The sequence below is a fragment of the Macaca mulatta genome, chromosome 1 (assembly GCF_049350105.2).
Source record: "Macaca mulatta isolate MMU2019108-1 chromosome 1, T2T-MMU8v2.0, whole genome shotgun sequence".
NCBI classification, from domain to species: domain Eukaryota; kingdom Metazoa; phylum Chordata; class Mammalia; order Primates; family Cercopithecidae; genus Macaca; species Macaca mulatta.
The window spans coordinates 137,432,583-137,453,103 of record NC_133406.1 but is presented as its reverse complement, the minus strand read 5'-3'; the positions used below and the strand labels follow the sequence as shown (position 1 = coordinate 137,453,103).

At 32.8% G+C, this 20,521-nt stretch overlaps 1 protein-coding gene across 2 annotated transcripts in view; it reads right to left on the bottom strand.

Annotated features, from left to right (window-relative positions):
* Positions 1–2,255: 2,255 nt before the first annotated feature.
* Positions 2,256–20,521, bottom strand: part of COL11A1 (collagen type XI alpha 1 chain) — a 218,638-nt gene continuing 200,372 nt past the window's right edge. For both annotated transcript variants that reach the window (XM_015146016.3, XM_077987597.1), the window contains exons 58-67: positions 15,337–15,390; positions 14,342–14,449; positions 13,729–13,782; positions 13,584–13,619; positions 13,438–13,491; positions 11,682–11,931; positions 7,735–7,847; positions 6,225–6,293; positions 4,219–4,452; positions 2,256–2,706 (exon numbers count right to left, since the gene is read on the bottom strand). In XM_015146016.3, coding sequence (XP_015001502.1) covers positions 2,560–2,706; positions 4,219–4,452; positions 6,225–6,293; positions 7,735–7,847; positions 11,682–11,931; positions 13,438–13,491; positions 13,584–13,619; positions 13,729–13,782; positions 14,342–14,449; positions 15,337–15,390 — 1,119 coding nt within the window. In that variant the 3' untranslated portion in view covers positions 2,256–2,559. The remainder of the gene's footprint in view (positions 2,707–4,218; positions 4,453–6,224; positions 6,294–7,734; positions 7,848–11,681; positions 11,932–13,437; positions 13,492–13,583; positions 13,620–13,728; positions 13,783–14,341; positions 14,450–15,336; positions 15,391–20,521) is intronic.

Here is a 20,521-nt window from a genome sequence, read left to right as displayed (position 1 = left end):
GGGTTAAGAGTATCTTACTCTACAGGAAGTTAAATTATGAAATCTCTTATAAAGAGGCACTTGATTGCAGCCAAAAATATAATATAAAAACTCACAGAAGTGTTTCAGAAAGATAGAAACATTGTTTTCCCAGATTTCCTGGTATTTTTATGTGTCAACTTTTTAATAAAATTAATAATTTGTTGTCATATCTTTATTCATTATAGTCACTTCTGTACTTTGTGTTTGTAATTTTATTTCTTAAAGAAAGTTAGATCAAATTTCCTGTGCACTAAGTCCATGATTTACCCTGCCTTCAAGGTCTATACTATTTTTTGTATTTTTCATATGAATAACTTATACCTGCTGGGGCTAGTATTAAAATGTCATCTAATAGTTTTTTTCTATTCTGATGAGCTTTCTTTTGTCTAGACTAAATTAATCATAAGGGAGAGAAAAAAGTCTGATGTCCTACAGAAGACTATATCCATATATGGGAAGAATATAAAAGCAAAGCCATTCAATTATCTATTCATTCTGTTGAGTGCCAAATTAAAGGTTTTTTTTGTTTTAAATGGATAACACTGCATCCCTGAGGCAGGCTAATATGCAAAATATTTTGTTATTGCTATACTTTCATTAAAGTATATTTTCCAATGTATACAATCCTTCTATTCCATGATACAAAAATTGTATGTATGTTTTAGATAATTAAAAAGTTCTGAATGTATGACTAATTTTGAAACAAAAACACTTTTGACACTTTGTAAAAGACTTAATTACAAAAATATCTCTTTGAAATTTTAAGTATAATCTACTTTTATTTTATAAATTTAGTATTACCATGTTCTTTTTACTATTTTACGCATGTGGGGGATTTAGACAACTTATCTCTGAATGGTAATATGTTTGTTCAGAAGTGTAAAACTATTCTAATCTGGATGGTCAAGAAAGAATCAAAAGCTTTATCTGCAATTGAGAATAATTTGGAAGCTATTTAAGAAAGAAAATGACCAATCCAGGTAGCCAAGACTTGAGTTTATTTATTGGATTCATATCTCCCTTCTTAAAAGGACATTTACAAACTCGATTTCAAAAATAAAAGAAATTCTTTATGACAAATTTCACGTTTTAATTTCAATATTACAGGTATGTTCTTTTGTGATAAATTATCAGTTGAAACTGTTCCAGTGAAATCTGGTATCAATTAATTTAACACTTTATATAAGAAATAATAAAACATTTATTTTCAAGTCTTACATATATTACTTAAAATAGATACAAAATTCAGTTTTTAATTTTTAAATTGTATTGCTATTTCAAGCTACCTTAAAGTAAATACCTTAGTGGGAAAAAAGGTTTAGATTTTCCTGAATAAGTATGACTTAAAACAAATACTCTTAATAACAGTCCACCATATGTTATTTACTTAGCAATTAGGTAGGTCAAATGATTTATAAAATTATCTTGAAAGGAAAAAAGTAATATTTGTCGGGCAAGTAAAATAATTTTCGAGACTGTTATAATATGCAACTTAGAATCAAATTCGAGAACTTGATTGATAAGAAAATCTAACATTGCACAAATTCATAAATAATTGCTTAATTTCCATCTTTAATATTAACCTGCATTATTGAAGCACACTGAAAACAATGAGATGAGATAAGGTAGAAAAAAATTATACATATGATCGTTTGCTTGACGGAAGCATTGATTTGTTAATATACTTTCTTACACACATTTCCCTGTCCAAAAGTATAAACTTGCTTGTTTTCCATATATACAAGTATCCTGTGAAATCCTGGATTCTGAGAAGAACAAGTTTGAGGTATAGCCTTGAATAAAGCATCAAAATGCGTAATATTTTTGGCTGAGATTCAGCAAAATGACTGTCGGCAGAGAAGAGCTGATCGGAGTGTGCTTCCAAAAGTCTTCCAGATTTTTGCCCTCTGAGAATTTTGTTGGCGACATCAAATAATTGAACTCTTCAACATCAATATATACAAAGGCATTTTATTATTAACCAAAGAGAGGGGCTTAGAGTCATCAGAAATTACAACTTTATTTTTTCATAATACATATATTTATTGCCATCAGAGTTCTGCAATTCTCATAAAATTAGAGTCAGATGGAATTCCGGGACATGTGCAAGTTTTGGAAATGGACACAGGTAACAGTATAGAACTGTACACAAAATAATTACAATTTATTAAACACACTGTTTTAGCACATCCTGGATGGATGAGAATGAGCACCATATTTTTTATGAATATATATTTTTCTCTTTTTGTTTTCTACAGCACCAAAGAAATTCAGATAGGAAAAGGAGAGATGAGAATTGGGAATCAAGAATCAGCCCTGTTTCCATCTTAGCCACACTAACTTATATCTTTATGATTTTCAAAGCTTTTGTCATGTGATTCTGCCCCCACAAGGGCATCGGTATCTCCTAAATGGTACCTGCATATGTAGCAAGTTGTTTTCTATACCATCCTTATTCAAAACTTGCATGTGGCACAAAATGGGTTGGTGGCACCAAGGTATATTTTCTGTTGATTTCATGTGTTCTTTGTCCTAATCTTAGCCAAGAAAACAAACGGGACCAACTTCAAATCCGAACTTCTGATTCTGATCACCGAAGTCATTGATCATGACATCAACAATAGGTACTTGATCAATTTTTGGTGTATTGATTTCAATGACAGTCTTTTCATAGCCTTTTCTGGACTGTAAAATAAAGCAGAAATAAAAAGTTACACAATCATTTAATATTTTTAAGTGCATCTTAATTTTTCTTAGGCTTCTAGTGGAGGTAAGAAGCTGAGAGAGAAGAGAATAGAAAAACAAATTTTCTATTATCTATATAATAATTCTTATTACTGAAATAGTTCTAAATTTTGAACATTGATTACTACATTTAATATTTAGCTATAATTACTTAACTATGATAGAGCTATATATTTCATAGTTAAAAAGAATCTTGAGTTAATAAACACAATATGAAAATTGATGTTGGTATTGAATCCTCATATATATATATATATACACATATATATATATATTTTTTTTTTCTTTTTCTTTTTTGAGATGGAGTCTTGCTCTGTTGCTCAGGCTGGAGTGGAGTGGTGCAATCTCAGCTCACTGCAACCTCTGACTCCCAGGTTTGAGCCATTCTTCTGCCTCAGTCTCCCAAGTAGCTGGGTCTACAGGCATGTGCCACCATGCCTGGCTAATTTTTGTACTTTTAGTAGATGAGGTTTCACTATGTTGCCCAGGCTGGTCTTGAACTCCTGACCTCAGGTGATCTGCCCACCACGGCCTCCCAAAGTTCTGGGATTACAGGGGTAAGCCACAATATCCAGCCCCTCCTGTATAAATAATACATCTTTACCATTATAATTAAGATATACATGGTCAAATTCTGTTACAGAAAAATTTGAATACAGGTTCAGAACTATAATGCAGAAAATCAAAAGTCAAAAAATTTCTTCTGCGATATGTTAATTTTATGAATATTTAACAATAAATTATATTGGAGAAGCTTTTCCCAACTCTTTCTCCATTCATTTGCTTTATTCTCTCTTCTTTATTCTACTTGCACTATACTCATTTTGAGGAAAACATGAACTTATTTATCTATAATTGTGACTTCTCTTTAGTCATCAATATTTGGCTAAAGCAATGAGCTTTTTAGGGCACCTATTTATTATTTTCTTACATAAAATCTTATGTATGTGAAAAAGGTACTTCTATAAGATAGAGATAACAATAATGATAGTGGATCTCAAACTGATATAGTACAAATTAACAAGTTTCTTATAAAAAAATATAGGGCTAAAAATTACTGATATTATAAATGGTGTAATAGTGATTCCTTTATCTGTCATTTTAAAATCACCAGTAAGGAGGCAAATGACATAAGGTTTTTTATTTTCTTTTTCATTTTAGGAATAACTGGCTGTGATATGATTCAAATGTCAGGATTAATAAAATAACATAATCCAAGATTACCTTCTATTATGCCTTTAAAAATGTTTCAGAGTGTCTATGAGCGTAACTGTGTGTGTGTTAAGATTACTGGTTTCTCACATACCATAGTTTAACATGTCAGGATTAAGCATCAAATGTTAATAACAACTGACATCCATTTCACGAGAAAAATCTGGCTTAGGACCAATTGAAATGGTGACATATTGCCTCTCATCTCTGTGAAGGCAGACAAGCAGAACTTATACTCACCGCACAGCCATCATACAGTGCTTTGATGAAAGGGTTATTGTCATAGGACATCTCCTCATCATTCGATCCCAGGAACCGAAGGGCTTTGTCATAACTTCCTGATGACACATCATACCAGGCTGCTGACTGATGACAGTGGTAGGTGAAATTTTGCCGAGCAGAGGCAGTCAGAAGTTTCAGGAATGTCATTTGCACCATATTGATGGAATTTCCTTCAACATCTAAATATGAAAGCTAGGAATAAAGGAATAAAAAGGCACCTAATGACTCTTTTCCTCCTTTATGCTACCAAGAATGACATCATCGTCGACAGTGAACTGTGATGCCAGAAGCATGTAGATGAATCAAAAGTCCCATGTTAACCTAATTGAAAAAAGTGTACATTGAGGGTCAGAAGACCCAGAGACAGGATTTTGTGAATTGTATCCCACCTAAGTTACTGTAGCCGCTGCTTACCTTTGAAACAATCATGTTATCTCTATGTCTTAGTTTCCTAAACAGTCAACTCTATAAAAAATGCTTTAGTTTCCAAGAAATGTTTCAGCATATTTGTGCATCTTTTTGAAAAACAAATTGGTAAAATAATGAAACAATGAAAACCAAGGAATCTCAGAGTAATGCGAAGATTATCTGGTTTTATGATGTTTGATTTTGACTATTCCTTTCAAACATTTCAAAATGTATCAGCTTTATCCAAATCTGTAAACATGTTCTTGCACTTTTCATTTTTGGGGCAATAGTTCTCAAAGGTTATTAATATTTTCAGAAATGCCTGTTTGTCTATTTTTAGATGATGTTTGTACTCAACATTGTATTGCTAGCACCAAGCATAATGTGCAAGACAAAACAAGTTAATACTTGTTGAGTCAATACTTATTCTGTAATTATAGCAGTAAAATAGTCTCAATTGTAAATTATTAACAACTATCTCATATCATCTTTATAAATTGTCTTAGTTTTGATAATTAAAATATCTGAGTTCAGCTGAAACATATACACTTAAATTTGAAAAAAAAAGTTAAGATGTTCACTTAGATTATAGATGAGGTTAATGTAAAGGCAGTTATCTGTTACTTTCTTCCTTAAAACAGATTTACTTAGTTCTTACTGAATAGCACATCAGATGATGAGTATTTTTGTGGGGTTGAAGAAAAAATATCTACTGGGAAAATTTAATCCACACAGATAGAGTTCTATCTGTATATATTTTTAAACTTATACAAAGATAATAATGTAATATGGATGTTTAATATGCAACTGGAAGACTATAATAGATAATTATAACTACAATGGAGAGAGTCAATGAAAGTGGTTAATATGCATGAGTTTGTATAGAAATAATAACTATATAGTCATAAATGGATAATAATAGCTTTTCAAAGAACATTAAACAACTGAATAATTATCTGCATAATTGGAAAACACTTTAAATTCAATAAATTCTAAATAAAATACTTTAAACACATGTATATGTTTAAACACTTTTCAAATACGAATTTAACTTTGACATCTAATCTTAAAATATCTTTAGAAAATTATTGAAATGAACTGGTAATTGTACAGAAATCTTTAAATTTGTGCCAGAACAATCAGAAAAGTTGCACATTCCAACTTACTGAAATGAAGAACAAAGAAGGAATTAAGGTTTCAAGTAGATAGAAAATGAAATAATAGGAAGATATTAAGTAGATATTATATTCCTTATACCTGACATTTCTAACATAATCAATTTTTATGATGTTTATCTCAGGTACTTAATAAATTGCATGATTTGATCCTTGTTTTCAGTAAATTTAGCATATTTCCATTTACTTTTATACAAAAATGTTAGGTTGCTTTAAGATACCACAGTGGTCTAAGAGATATTAGGTGGAACAAACTAGAGACCACAGGGAATCCTCCTTTAGCATAATTTAGACTTTCACTGTTAAGGTCCAGAAATACATAATTAGAACTTCACTTCCTGAGTCTGTGAAAAACCATTTCATGTTGAGGTAATAACATACCAGTTTTCCCCTCTTAAACTCACTAAACCAACTTCCTGGTTTCTCTTTTGGCCATGATGAAATTCTTACCTGTTGTAAAGGAATAGAAAAGTTAGTAAGTAGGTGAAAATTTACAGTATAAACAGCATTTTTATAGACATATAATTCATTTTTAGTAAGACTGAGAAAATAAGGAGTTCTTAAAATCATTTTTAAATGATACAAATTAGATTATACAAAATGAGATAAAGAGAAAAATTTGAGATAGATCCTGTAAATTCTATGCAGTGAAGATTGAGCCATTTCCTTTTTGTTCTCTTCATCGGCTCTAAAGGAAAAGGGGAAAGACGACCTGGTAAAGGCATACTAAGGGGTGCAGGGGACATTGGTGGAACACTCAGAAACCCTTTGCAAAGGAAATCCTCCAACTGTCAGTCAGTGTCATCAAGCAAGGCAGGTACCGTCTTCACTCCATAGCCAAGGAACATGTTTGAAAATATTTAGACAGTAGCAAAGGAGAGATGCTATGTGAAAGGCATTGACTGGAAACAACCCGAATCATTCCCTGCTGGTTAGAATATTTAGAATCTTTTATAGATCTGCATTTATTATTCCGCTTTGTGAAGAACAGCAAAGGGTATATAAGTCCTCACAATAGGGAACTTGAGTTATCTGTGTAAGAAACGGCATTTTCTATTTTTCCACATTTCTCTGGAGGCTATGATAGCTTTACTGTGCTTCATCACATGCCAAGTAGGGTTGGGAGATGGAAGTTGTTTTTTCTCCTGCCCTTACTACCCACTCTTTCCTCAGAAACTTAATTTTTCTCCCAAAACCATTAGTCACACATAAAGCTACTTGTTTTGCCTTAAGGAGTTTCTATGCCTCTATTGTCCACATCATTTACTAGGAAGAATGAGATTTATTACATGAATACCAATAAAGACAAAATGTCCCACTGATAAAATGTTTGGAGAATATTGTTATGCTTGTGAATAAACTTTCTTTACATTAATGATTTGCATTTAGCTTTGAAGATAGAACTCAGTATACTGGTAATACTGTTAGGTAAAAATTAAATAATTTGTTTAAAGGAGCTAAATATTTAAAAAATATGTAAGTGCAGAAAAGACTTTTGTTGTATATAAAAGATTAATTCTTTATAAAATTAGATATTTTGGGTGTAATATGCAGCTGTGAGGTCTATGATGTGGTAATTGGGCAGAAGAACACTATACAGGCACTAAAATTTGAGATTCAGCTGTGCTGTGTCATGGAAAGCCATAGAATTTTTGAGAGCAAGCAGGTGCAGAAAGAATACATCTGGGTAAAAAATAAAGAAGAGAAGTATTTGTTAACTCTCTGCATCAATTTGGTGCTTATTCATGTTTATGCAAATGAAGTGCTCTAATTATTCTGTAAGAAAAGCAGATAAATGAAAATATGACAGTATAATTTTCCTGTTTAGTTCAATATTGCAAAACATGGCAGGAACTGTCAACATTCACCACCAAAACAGATTGGTACTTACTCCCTCAGATTTTTTGTCTGGATAAATGCAAGTCTCACCACCAGATGTGAAATTACAGTAAACTTTGAAGGAATCTCCTGAGCAACCTTGGTTAGGATCAATCCAATATTCACCTAGAAGGCAGCAAAAAATATGTCATATAAAAATGCATTGACATCATTGTTGAATGCATTAGATATCAAATTTTGTTAGAAAGAGAAATAGGAAAAATACATGTTAATAGATCTTTTCCCTTTTAAGCTTTTGGGCATATTGGGGTATGTTTTTTAATAGACAGTGATACTTTCTCTTGTCTGCCTCAAAGCTTTGCAGATGCCCCATATATTCTACCTGGAATACCTTTTTAAAATTCTTTTTTTTTTTTTTTTTTTTTTTTTTTGAGACGGAGTCTTGCTCTGTCACCCAGGCTGGAGTGCAGTGGCCGGATCTCAGCTCACTGCAAGCTCCTCCTCTCGGGTTCACGCCATTCTCCTGCCTCAGCCTCCCGAGTAGCTGGGGCTACAGGCACCCGCCACTTCGCCCGGCTAGTTTTTTGTATTTTTTAGTAGAGACGGGGTTTCACCGTATTAGCCAGGATGGTCTCGATCTCCTGACCTCATGATCCGCCCGTCTCGGCCTCCCAAAGTGCTGGGATTACAGGCTTGAGCCACCGCGCCCGGCCACCTTTTTAAAATTCTTATCATGCCTATCACTTTTTGGTTTCAGCTTAAATATCATCTCCTCAAATATTAACATTCCATTTATCCCTGTGTAATAAATTGTATGCATATTGAAATAAGACATACTTGACTCCAAATCTCATAAGTATTATTTACTACTTAAATAATCTGAGTAGTATAATCAATATATTTTCTTCCTAGTTTATTCATTTGTAACAATGGAGGTGATGTCGGATCTACTTAGCCTTAGGGATCAAACCTCTGCCTTATTTTATATATATAAAAAAACTTCTTGCAATAAATGTACTCGCTCTTTGAAGGGGGTCGTAAGAAGAACTACTTTATATATTTTAATGCAGCCTGCTATTAATGCTATTGCTGAAGTGTTGCAGAACACATTTTATCATGTGAATAATCATCACCATTCATTTGGTGTTACGTGAGTAAGCATTGAAAACAGTGGGAGTAGCAAAGTTATTCTTTAGATAACTGACAATATGGTTTTAGTTAACAAGAGTTACTAGGAGTGAAAAGTGATATACATGTAAACATTACTTTGCTTCCCTCTGTTGGTGCTCAGAAAATGATACCCCAAAGTGAAAGCCTATGAAGCAGTTTTTCTCTGACCTCTGCCCTCCTGTCTCTCATCCCTCATTCTCCCCTGAGGCAAGTCATAGAAATTAGAATCCCTCCTCCCCAAAGTGGGTCATAGAAACCAGAACCCCTTTTCTGCAACGCCAGCTATAAACCCTAAACACATTACTCTAACTGTTACAGTAGGTAGTCAGTCAGACATAAACAGGGAGGGAGAGTCCCGCCAACCCCACCAGGAATGTCAGGCGACCATCAGATGAAGGTCAGGCGGTTGTTAAACTGTCTCGCTAAAATAATAATTGGTTGCAGTTGGTGCCAGGGAATGGCCGTCTTCCTTTCCCTCATAGAAAACACCTGAAACTAGTGACCAGCAACTTCTTTATATGATCTCAGGAGGTGGGCTAGTGGGCTCAAGCATGCGCACTAAGACGCAAATGGTTGGAGTTTGACTGGTAGATAACCTTCCTCTGGGAACACTCAACAGGTAAGGGAAAAATGCCTCAAGTGAGCATGCGCACAACTCCAGTGAACACAAGGTGTGTGTGGCCCCTCCAAAGTGCTGACAGCCCACTGCCCTTGCAGACAGCGCACCCCAAGGGAAAATCAGGGGTGAAGAGATGCAAACCTCAGAAACATACCAATAGAGAAAACCCCAAGTCAAAGGTCAAACCACACACTTGAATCCCTCAAGACGACCGCTTGACCCTCTTCCAAGTGCACTTTCTTTCATTCCTGTTCTAAAACTTTCTAATAAACTTTCACTCCTACAACCCTTAGTATGGCATATGGATTTGCCACTGCTAACATAACCTTCACCCACCTTTCTATGTAACAGTTGGCCGTAAAGTAATTAAAACCTTTATTCCAGAGGGGTTCTACCCTGTACTTGGGAGGATGAAATGCTACAATACAGAGGCCAGGGAGAATCTGAACAGAAGGCCTTACTAGGTTTCCCTACTCAGATTAGTACCATTAGCTCATACCCTTTTTTTATCCAATATTATATTGCATTTCTACACAGCTGTCCCTGCCTTATCGAACCTAAGCATAAAATCAGACAGCTTCCTCTGTATCTTTGCAGCTTGAATCTGAAGACTCCTACGTCATGTTAAACTACAATCAAATACATTTTTAATACTTTTCTCTTGTTAACCTCTTTTTTTCTTATATAGGGGTGGCAGCTTTGACCTTTATACTGAGAAGGAAAGGAATCAAATTATTTCTACCTTATACTTCCAACTGTTTTTCATCCTGCCACTTCATTTTAAATATTTGAATTACATAAGTCCACTGGCTATGAACTTTTAATATTTTAAAAGCTCAAATTGCTTATCTTGGTGCTGGAACTCTAAAAAATGCAGTATCAACCTGCTTTATCTTCTGCTACTACTTGTATATAAACAGGAAAAGTATTCTAACAGTCACAAAGCTTTAATATGTTTTTTAACAAAAACATCTACATTTTTTCAGATTACACCATTAATATACTCATGTCTGAAACAAATTAGAATTCTCAGGAAAAAAATACAAGGAAATAAAAAATCATCTAAGATTTTACCAAGTAGAGATAACCACTGTAAATCTTTGATATTTCTTATATGGTTTTTAGGAGTATATAACATTGAATTATCTAAATCATCTAAATCCTTTGCTTAAATAATACCAGTTAAAAGTAAATCTCCTTATAAATCACTAAACTAAATGTATCTTTTTCAGATAAACATATTATAAACATGAAGATGTCAGATACCAGTTTGTATAGGAATACTAATAATTACCTGTGTTTTACCTTTAACAGGTGTGCTTAAGATTAGAAGATTTTTGTGACATCCTTTTTTTATGCCGGCTGTTTTTGAACTACACTGAATTTTTCTATCTGCATTGAGTTACTTAGATCACAGTTATAACTGTCATTATATGACTGGTAGTGCAAAACGATATTTTCTGCTGAGTAAAGGGGAGACAAAATAGTTCAACATAAAGTGGGAAATTTAAAAATCAGATGAAGATCTGCCCCTTGCTACTTTAATAATTGTATAAGTTTAGTCAACTAACTTAACATACCTGAAACTCTTTCTTTCTCTGACCAATAGGTATATAAAGGTTTTATCAAAGAGTTGGTATGATAAATTATCCTAATTGTTATTAGTGAGTAAGAATTCACAGTTGTTTGGAATATCTGTGGATGAGTTAAAGATACATTTTTGCTCCAAGCTATCCAAATTCTTAAATATTCGGTGTACCAAATCATTGCTAAACCAATAGATCAAATATACATCAGTTATGCTATTTACATATATCCATATTATTCATACTAATCTAAAATACTAATCATATTAATGTAAGTATTCACATTAACATGAAGTTAGTAATCATATTACAATATACACATGTGTGTATACACAATATCTATTCTGTGATAGTTATTACAAGCAAAGTACATTTGTGTTAGCTCTAAACATCCAACAATGATCTTGTCATAGTTTAATAAAACCTTATTTAACAGACAAGGATTTTACAAAGCAACTCTTGATTTATACAGTATAAATGATTTTTTTCTGTCTAGAAGAGAATTAACTGTTTCGTTTTATTTAGAGACTGTATTAAACATTTAACTAGAATAAACGAGCTGACAATGCACCTCAGAAACTCAGAGGCTCGGTACATTTGCTTTGTCATGTATTATTAACATACCATCTGGGAAGTCAGGATGGCTGAGTTGCAGGTCTTTACAAGTTCGGGCTGGATTGGTCTGAGTACCCATAGGAAATTTCATATGCTCGATGTCTTGTTTCAGGGAATTGAGGGAACCAAATATTTCTTCCATTCCATCTGAGTAATCAAGAATATTATCATCTGCATCTGCTTGCATGCCTTCAGTATGTCTTCTCGTTTTTTTGGAGGACAAGATTGGTAAAGGCTGAATGACTTCTCCAGGTGGACCCTGTGAAGAAGAAAATATGAGTGCAATTGTTTCATAAGGTGGAATATTCTGCAGATATTAATTAATACTGGTTATGTCTTTGTTATAAGAAATTAAAGTTGGTTTAACTTTTCAGTAGCTACAATATTTATGCTATAGGATAAGTTTATAAATATATAAATGTCATAGATTCTTCTATGATGAACTTGGTGGAAATACTGAGGTAGGTGAATAAGTTAGATGACTTCTCGCCCTTTATGTACACAATAATATAGCACAGATTTGTGTAGATATGTTATATATGTTAGTCTCTTGTTTATTAATTAGTCATCATTTATATGCCCTAACTCTACAACTAGATTGTAAAGTCTCTGAGGATTAGAACAGCACTTTAAAGCTATTGCGCTCTTAACTATTATATTTGATAATTTATATTATAAAACATTAAACTTTAAAAAATATGTACACATTAGTTTGCTTCAAATACGTGTGACTTAAATCATTATAAATGTACAAACTTAAAATAAATGCAACCAGACTTGAATTCACATTGCGAGCAGAGCTATAGCAAATAGTTATCATATTGTCATGGGTTGAATTGCATCCCACGACAATTTGTAATGTTGAAGTCCTAATTCTCAGTATCTCAGAATGTAATCCCATTTGGAAATACAGTCACTGAAAATATAATTAGCTACCATAATGTCACTAGAGTGGGCCCTAATCCAATGTAAGCGATATTCTTATAAAAAGGAGAAGTTTAAACACAGATACACCCAAAGAGGGAAGATAATGTGAAGAGACAGGGAAAAGACAGCCACCACAAGCCAAGAAGAGAAGTGCAGAACAGATCTTTCTGCCATGGACCTCAGAAGGAACCAACGCTGTTGACACCTTGATCTAGGACTTCTAGCTTCCAACACTGGGAGACAATACATTTCTGTTGTTTGAGCCACCGACTCTGTGGTACTTTGCTATGGTAGCCCTAGCAAACTAGTATACATATAGTTGGAAAGATTTTAGCTCAAGAAAGAAGAATAACATTTCTTTCACATGGATCTATATTTTAATTCTACCATTCAATTAGTTATGTGAAGCCTAGAACATTTTAGTATTAATAAGTGGTAGCTATTACTATTGCTTTTATTAGTATCCTTATAAATGCACTAGGAAAAAATGTGAAGCATCTGAATTTTTGTCATTATTCCTAGAGTCAAGCATAAATGTATCTTTATGGCATAAAATAAGTTGGTTTCAGTAATGTGACAAAATAGTATATGGATCTCTTGAAAAATTAATAAAAACAAGGCTATAGTATATAATTAGGGTATTTATATTTGAACAGTGAAATCAATTAAAATTTAAGTTTTGGCATGTAGACTTGATTATGTAAATGATATAATGTTTCCTATAAAATCAGCACTTTTGACAGAATGTGCTTTTTGTCTATCTTATAAATTCAGAGAAATCATTGGCAGCTTCCAGATGTGAATTATCAGAATATCACTCTTGTTAACATGTACTTACCGGAGGCCCAGGAGGCCCTGGAAGACCACTGTCACCTTTCTGGCCAGCGGGTCCCTGTTAGAAAGAAGAGAGAGGACATAAATAAAGAAGAGGCAATTAAATAGGTTTCAATGAAAAATTAAATTGTCAAAGGGAAAAGTACTTACAGTAGAACCTTTGTTACCCTTTGGGCCTTGAGGACCCTAGAAAATGCAAAGGCAAAAGCACAGATAAAAATCTGGAGCATTTGTGTCTCTTTGTTATATTTGTAACTTAACCCTACCTTATAAGGTTATTTTGTCTTGTACTTACTGGCAAGCCTGGAGGACCAGGTGGACCTAATGGACCAGCAGGACCAGGAATTCCCTAGAGAGAGAATCAGCCAATGTAAAGGGATTTCCTCAGCTATTTCATTTTCATGTTTTCATAACTTTTTAACATTTTCATAACAGCATACACTGTAAAATTTAGAGTATGCAAAAATATTTATGAATGGCTTAAACATTTTTCCATGGTGAATCTAAAAATTAACTTGTGCAAAATAATCGGAATTTTTCCTATGTTGCTACAATATCAATAAGGTTTTTCTTTTAAATCTATGTGTGTATATGTGTATATTCCTTTATCCCTCAGAATATGATTTACAGGTGATGGGAATTTATTACATGTTGGTTTAAATAATACTCAACTGTAATTTTTATGGTTTCTAACTTAAATATTGTAAAATTTATTTGCCCTAGGGCTGAATACAAATATCTTTTTAAGAACATTACTGACTTAAACAAATTAGAATTAAGACACTCTAAATTCTTTCTTTGATCATACTTAAAGGACTGTGTGTGTGTGTGTGTGTGTGTGTGTGTGTGTCTGTGTGTGTGTATATTATTGGAAATGAGTAGAAAAAATAACCTGTATTTTTACTCACCCCATCCCCTTTTGCTCCTGGAGATCCTTGAGTTCCAGGGAGCCCTCGGTCACCTTTTTCCCCTTGTTCTCCTGGAGGACCAATCAGGCCAATTAAACCAGGATGTCCCTTTGAAAGGCAGAGAAAAAAGTTATAACATGTGCATTACTATCTTCATAAAATTTTAGTTATAAAATATTTGCACATTAAATTTCTAAGGCATAAAAATGAACAATGCTGATAAAACAACATTAAATAACCCTTCTGAATGAAATATACAGTTAAAAATCTCCTCATCACCTAACTGGATCTTTTACTGCTTACTTTAAGTGAGGGCTTTATTAAGCATTGGAAATAATACAAAACAAAATGCTTTCTAAAAATATCATTTTAAGTACTCCATTTGAGGAATCTCTCAACCAATAATGACCATCTATAATATTAGTTGAATAAATAACAGAAAACTCATTATTTTAATAAGTATCTCATTTAATATGAAATAATTTCTATTCTTCAGAGACTCTGCAGTCTTTAAAAGGCATTTGAAGATTTAAAAATAATCCAAACAATAATAATACCATTTTTAAACAGGCTCATTTCTCTAAGTACTTGGTGCAACTCAGCATAAATTATAGGAGAGCAAATTAGTATTTGAAAGATATTTCTAGTTTAAAATTTTTATTTTCACATTTAAAAACATAAAAATAGATATTTTGTTATTCAGCCTGTTTATTTTCTGAATAGTTATTTTAGTATAACCATATGCTTTCTCCATATGGTTGCTATAATGGAAACTTGAGAAGATATAGCACTGAATTCTGGCACATTTTTCACTATTTGCATATTTTCTCCCCTCTAAATACATCTGGGAAACTAAGGATTGAAGCTTTTTTCAGGGTTAGAATGATGAAGATATTGGTTGACATTTTTTTTTGAATGATTTTAATCTGCAAAAGCAAGGCTATTAGTATATAAAAGCATATTCTTTTATCAATAACACATTCTTTCATTCTCACCTTTTCACCCTTGGAGCCAGGGTCACCTTTGAGACCAGGTAAGCCAGGAGGTCCCTAAATAATAAAAATAAATAAATAAATAAAAAATAAAATAGAATAGGTATGAATTAAAGAATCCTATGACTAGTCACAGACCTAGTTTGGTTTTGAAAAGACGGAGTTGAAAATAATAATGATTAATGTTGCTTTATTTTTAAGGCTTCTAAGTAAATTTACATATTTAAAATGCTATGGTTTAATTTGTAATCATAATATTGATAATTTTGATTAAATGAATGTGAAGTTAGAAATAGAACATGGTTATATGGGTTTTCAGTTAAGAAGAAAGTGTCAGTTTTTAAGTACACTAGTTTCAGAAGGTATTTCCAAATTATATATCCAGTCAGTCAAACATTTTTATGTTACACAAATTTAAAAGGTTATAATATTTTTAGTACAATTTTTGAAAACTCAATAAACTTTTGACCGTCAATAGATCTTTGATAACCACAGGAAAAAAATTAGACAAAATTTTAATACACTGTTTGGTTTGTATTTAAGTAATAACCTCTATTTGTATATGTTAGAATGGTTGCCTAATATTCTATAGAATAAGAAGATAATTCCTATATATACTAAATTAAAACATGGAACTCTGTAATTCTTCTAGGCCATGGCCAATTTTCTGAATTCTGATCTCAATTCTTATTCTTTGTTCTCTTGAAATTAGATGTCTTTCACTGTGATTACTGGAGAGAGACATATACTAAGAACACTTAATAATTCCAATAAAATATTGCATGTATATTACTCATGAAGAAGTTAGAGACCATAACTATTAATTTCTCTAAGTTAAACTATACAACGTTACAAACTACATCAAGATGGTACTTTCAGCTGCAATTTCTAAATTGTACCTCATATCTAAATGATTTATGAAATTAATAAAGAAATTTATTTTTTATATAAATATACTTCTATTTCAATAATTTAACTTTTTTAATAGTCCCAGACTAAGACATTTATCTTTTTGACTTATATTTCTATGAAAATTATGGCATGACTTTAGCAACTAACTCTTTGTCCTGCCTCCCAACCAAAAAAATCTTCATACTGATGACTTTCGAACAAACTGCTTTATCTACAAATTGTTGTACTCTAGCCCAGGCACAATCGCTCACACCTGTAATCCTAGCAGTTTGAGAGCCTGAGGTGGGAGGATCGCTTGAACCTAGGAGTTTGCAACCAGCCTGGGTAACATAGCGAGACATTTTGTCTCCAAAAAAAAAAAAAAAAAAAAGCAAAAACTAGAATTAGTGGTGTACACCTGCTGTCCTAGCTAATTGAGAGGCTAAGGCAGGAGGGTCACTTGAACCCATGAGTCTGAGTCTTCAGTGAGCTATGATCACACCACTGCACTCCAGCATGGATGACAGAGAACAGCCTGTTGCTAGAAAAAGTAAACAAAACAAAAAAACACACCACACTAACAAACCAAATTGTTGTACTACAATTTTGAAGACAACACAAAATACAGTCCTTGTTGTGAAAGTATACAAGTGAAACTACGCAGGCAACAGATGCTGTTGGAAGTGAAACTGAGGCTAAAAAAACGATTTATATGTGACTCGTGAAATTAGGGCCACGATAACCTAAATATGTCACTACTGCTTGCCACAAGTAAGGCACCCAGCAACAAAAGCAAACTGTTCATACGGTTTCTCTATGAATTAGAATTGTTTTGATAGAATTGAATTTTCTCGATTATAATTTCAGTAATAATTTTCATCATGGCTCTATGACAGCAAATTGTTTTAACTTTTTACCAACGTACATCATGGGTCACCACTACTGTATCTTCTACAAGGCTACCATGAGTAATATTTTCCTCTATCTGGAAACACTCTATTTCTTCAGTGTAAAAAAGCACATTATATCCTGGTCCATAATTTTTGTGAATTTAAAGCATTAAGAACTATGGATCTGATCCAAGCAGTGTGATGCACTAGGAAAAGTATAGGTTCAGAATAGGATAGGTCTGGCATAGAAACCAAACTCTCTTCTTAGCTACTTAAATTAATTGGACAAATAGAGCTTCAGTTTTCTCATCTACAAGCTGGGGACTACAAGTCCTGTCTATGTCATAGAGTTGCTACATGAATCAGGATGGGCCTCCCTATTCCTTTGTTTCTGAAGCCTGCTTCTCAAACAAACTGTGAACATCAGGAAAGAGCAAGAATAGTGTTAATATAAATTAGCGCTTGTGTAACAATGGTATTTTGGACTATTATTAGATATATTTATGTTTTCAAATTCAGTAAATTCTCTAAGTATTAAAATGGACAATTTCCCTATATTATTCAATTAACAACAGACAAAAGTTATTTTCAAACAAGCATATGCAGTTTTAAGTGTGGATATACTTAATAATAATCTTCTAATAAGGAGAAAAATACTAATCCTCAGAGTCAAATTTATATGAGTTTAGTTACATTCTCTTTTATATAAGAATAAACAATCATCCCGCCCTGTTAAATCTCAGACAAAAAGATCACAAGGAAACTAGCAAATTCATTTTTGAGTAATAGTGATCTCCCCATTATCTGGCGCTTTGCTCGCCACAGTAAAAACTGTATAAACAGTGAAGCATAATACAAATTTGAATTATTATCATTAGTTTTAGATATGCTACAGATAAATACCTATCAACTTTTTCATCCCATTCTAATAGAAAAAACTAAAATGGCAAAAAAAGAACTACTAGTGATTCTAATTGCTCAGGCTTATGAAAAATATATTAGACATTATTTGTGTTTTGAATGCATTAAAAATCCTTTCCATAAATATTATTCATGAAGAAGTTAGAGATAATGAGTACTAATTTCTCTAAGCTAATAATCTCTCATAACATTACAAACTACATCTAAAGATGAATTTGCCAAATAAAATCAGTTTTTATTTTCATCAGCTGGAAATAGAAATTGGTATGATATTGAGAGCAGTTATAAATAACCCTCTGAACCTGAAACAGATCAAAAACATCAACTCTGCATATAAAAATGTTATTCCAACTATACATATTTTCTATTTTTCTCTTTCGGATATTGTAAATTGAACACCCCCAGGGAAATACATAATTCATAAGTAATAAAGTGAAAAGGAAAACAGGGATGATACATTCTTAAGTGTCTAGAATACACAAGCAAACATTTTCCCCTGCAGTATTATGCTTTCTGGAATATTTGCTTTGATCTGCATTTCAAAACTCTAGTTCATTGAAATTTAAGGAAACTGCAAATCCTACACTTTATTTAAAAGACGAAATTGTGGAATAATATTTAATCTGGTGAAAACCAAATGCTTTGTTTAAACCTTTTTAATCATTATGGAATGCTACCCATATCACCCTTATCTACAGATAACTTAAATGTAGCATTAAAGAAATAAACTCTAATTCAGTATCCCGTCCTATCTTTTAAGTTTTTATTGTTTAAAAAATAATGCTATCAGATACTTATCATTTTATTATCAAAAGCAGAAATGTGTGATAATACTAAATAATCTTGTTTGAACATAAATGCTAAATAATTTTTCAGCTGCATTAAAACAAATAGAATCTTAAGAGAATATGAAACAAAACAAAATAAAAGCTTAAAACTAAGACAGATGTTAATTCTGACTTCAAAAAATCAAATACATTCTAATTTTTAAAGTAACTAAATTATTTCAATTTTGACTTTGTATCAGAGGGTAGAATTTAGACATCATCATTCTTCTCTTTAAAACACTCAATTGGTGAGGCGTGGTGGCTCAAGCCTGTAATCCCGCACTTTGGGAGACAGAGGGGCATGGATCACTTGAGCAAAGGAGTTCAAGACCAGCCTGGGCAACTGTTAAAAACCTATTTGTAGTAAAAATGCCAAAAATTAGCCTGGTGTAGTGGCACAAGCCTGTAGTCCCAGCTAATCAGGAGGCTGAGGTGGGAGGATCACCTAAGCCTAGAACAAGGTTGTAGTGACTCGTGATTGTGCCATGGCACTCCAGCCCCAGTGACAGAGTGAGACTCTGTCTCAATAAAATAACTAACTAACTAAATAAATAAATGAAACATTCAGTCTTATTCCCATTTAATGTTGGTTGACTACTAAAATAGCAGTATAATTCAACCAATACAAAATTCTATTGAAATTTTGAAAAATCCTTTAAGAAACCCTAATAAAATTATACTGACTCTAACAGAGTTCCACTTAAAAAAATAAACTCAAATAGAATTCTTTATATAGGCTCATCACCATCCTTAGCTTTTGATTAGCTTCCATATGTGCTATTTATCTTTTTTGTTTGCTGGAGTGCAATGATGTGATCTTGGCTCACTGCAACCTCCGCCTCCCGGGTTCAAGCTATTCTCCCACCTCAGCCTCCCGAGTAGCTGGAATTACAGGCGTGAGCCACCATGCCCAGCCCATCTGTGCTATTTGTCAAACTTCAATTCCATACGGTGATCTAAGTACACATTTGTGTTGTGTGTGTGTGTATACCTATACACATATACAAATGTAAATCTGTTGAATTCATGTTCATAAACAAGTTTTTTACCATGTGAAATATGTACTTTTTAAAGCAAAAAATAAATACTATATCATATCTGACTCTAGGAGAGCTGATAGCATAGTGTGGGCAGACACCAAGCAGAAATCATTTTAAGAGTCTAAAATATTAGTTTGTTGTACTCTATTCCAAAGAATTTCATATCCAGAAACTTCCTATAAAATTGTTAAACTTATCTATGTGGGTAATGGATGCTCTGTTAGCTATTTCAATTGTCTAAATAGGCAGCTGCCAATCTGGAGAGATGAAAGTAGGTAAGTTGTACTTACTGAACAGCTAAGTTGTATTTAAAAGTTGGGGAAAAGGGGAATGTCTTGGTAGCTTTATCTCACCAGTAGAAACAATACAGTAGGTAGTTACAGGCAGCTTCTAGAAGGGGAAAAGAGACCCAATAGGTACTTGTGGAAATCCAGAGATAAGCAAATTGAAGCCTGTGTAGATTTGGATATGGGTGTGAATATATGTTATAATGAGGAAAAAAATCATCATGGAGAAAGTATTATTATTATAGCTTTCATACAGATTAATTCAGAGATTAATAGAAACCTCTATGAATTTCCAAATCTCTGTTAGTCTCACAGCCACTGTGTTATCCACA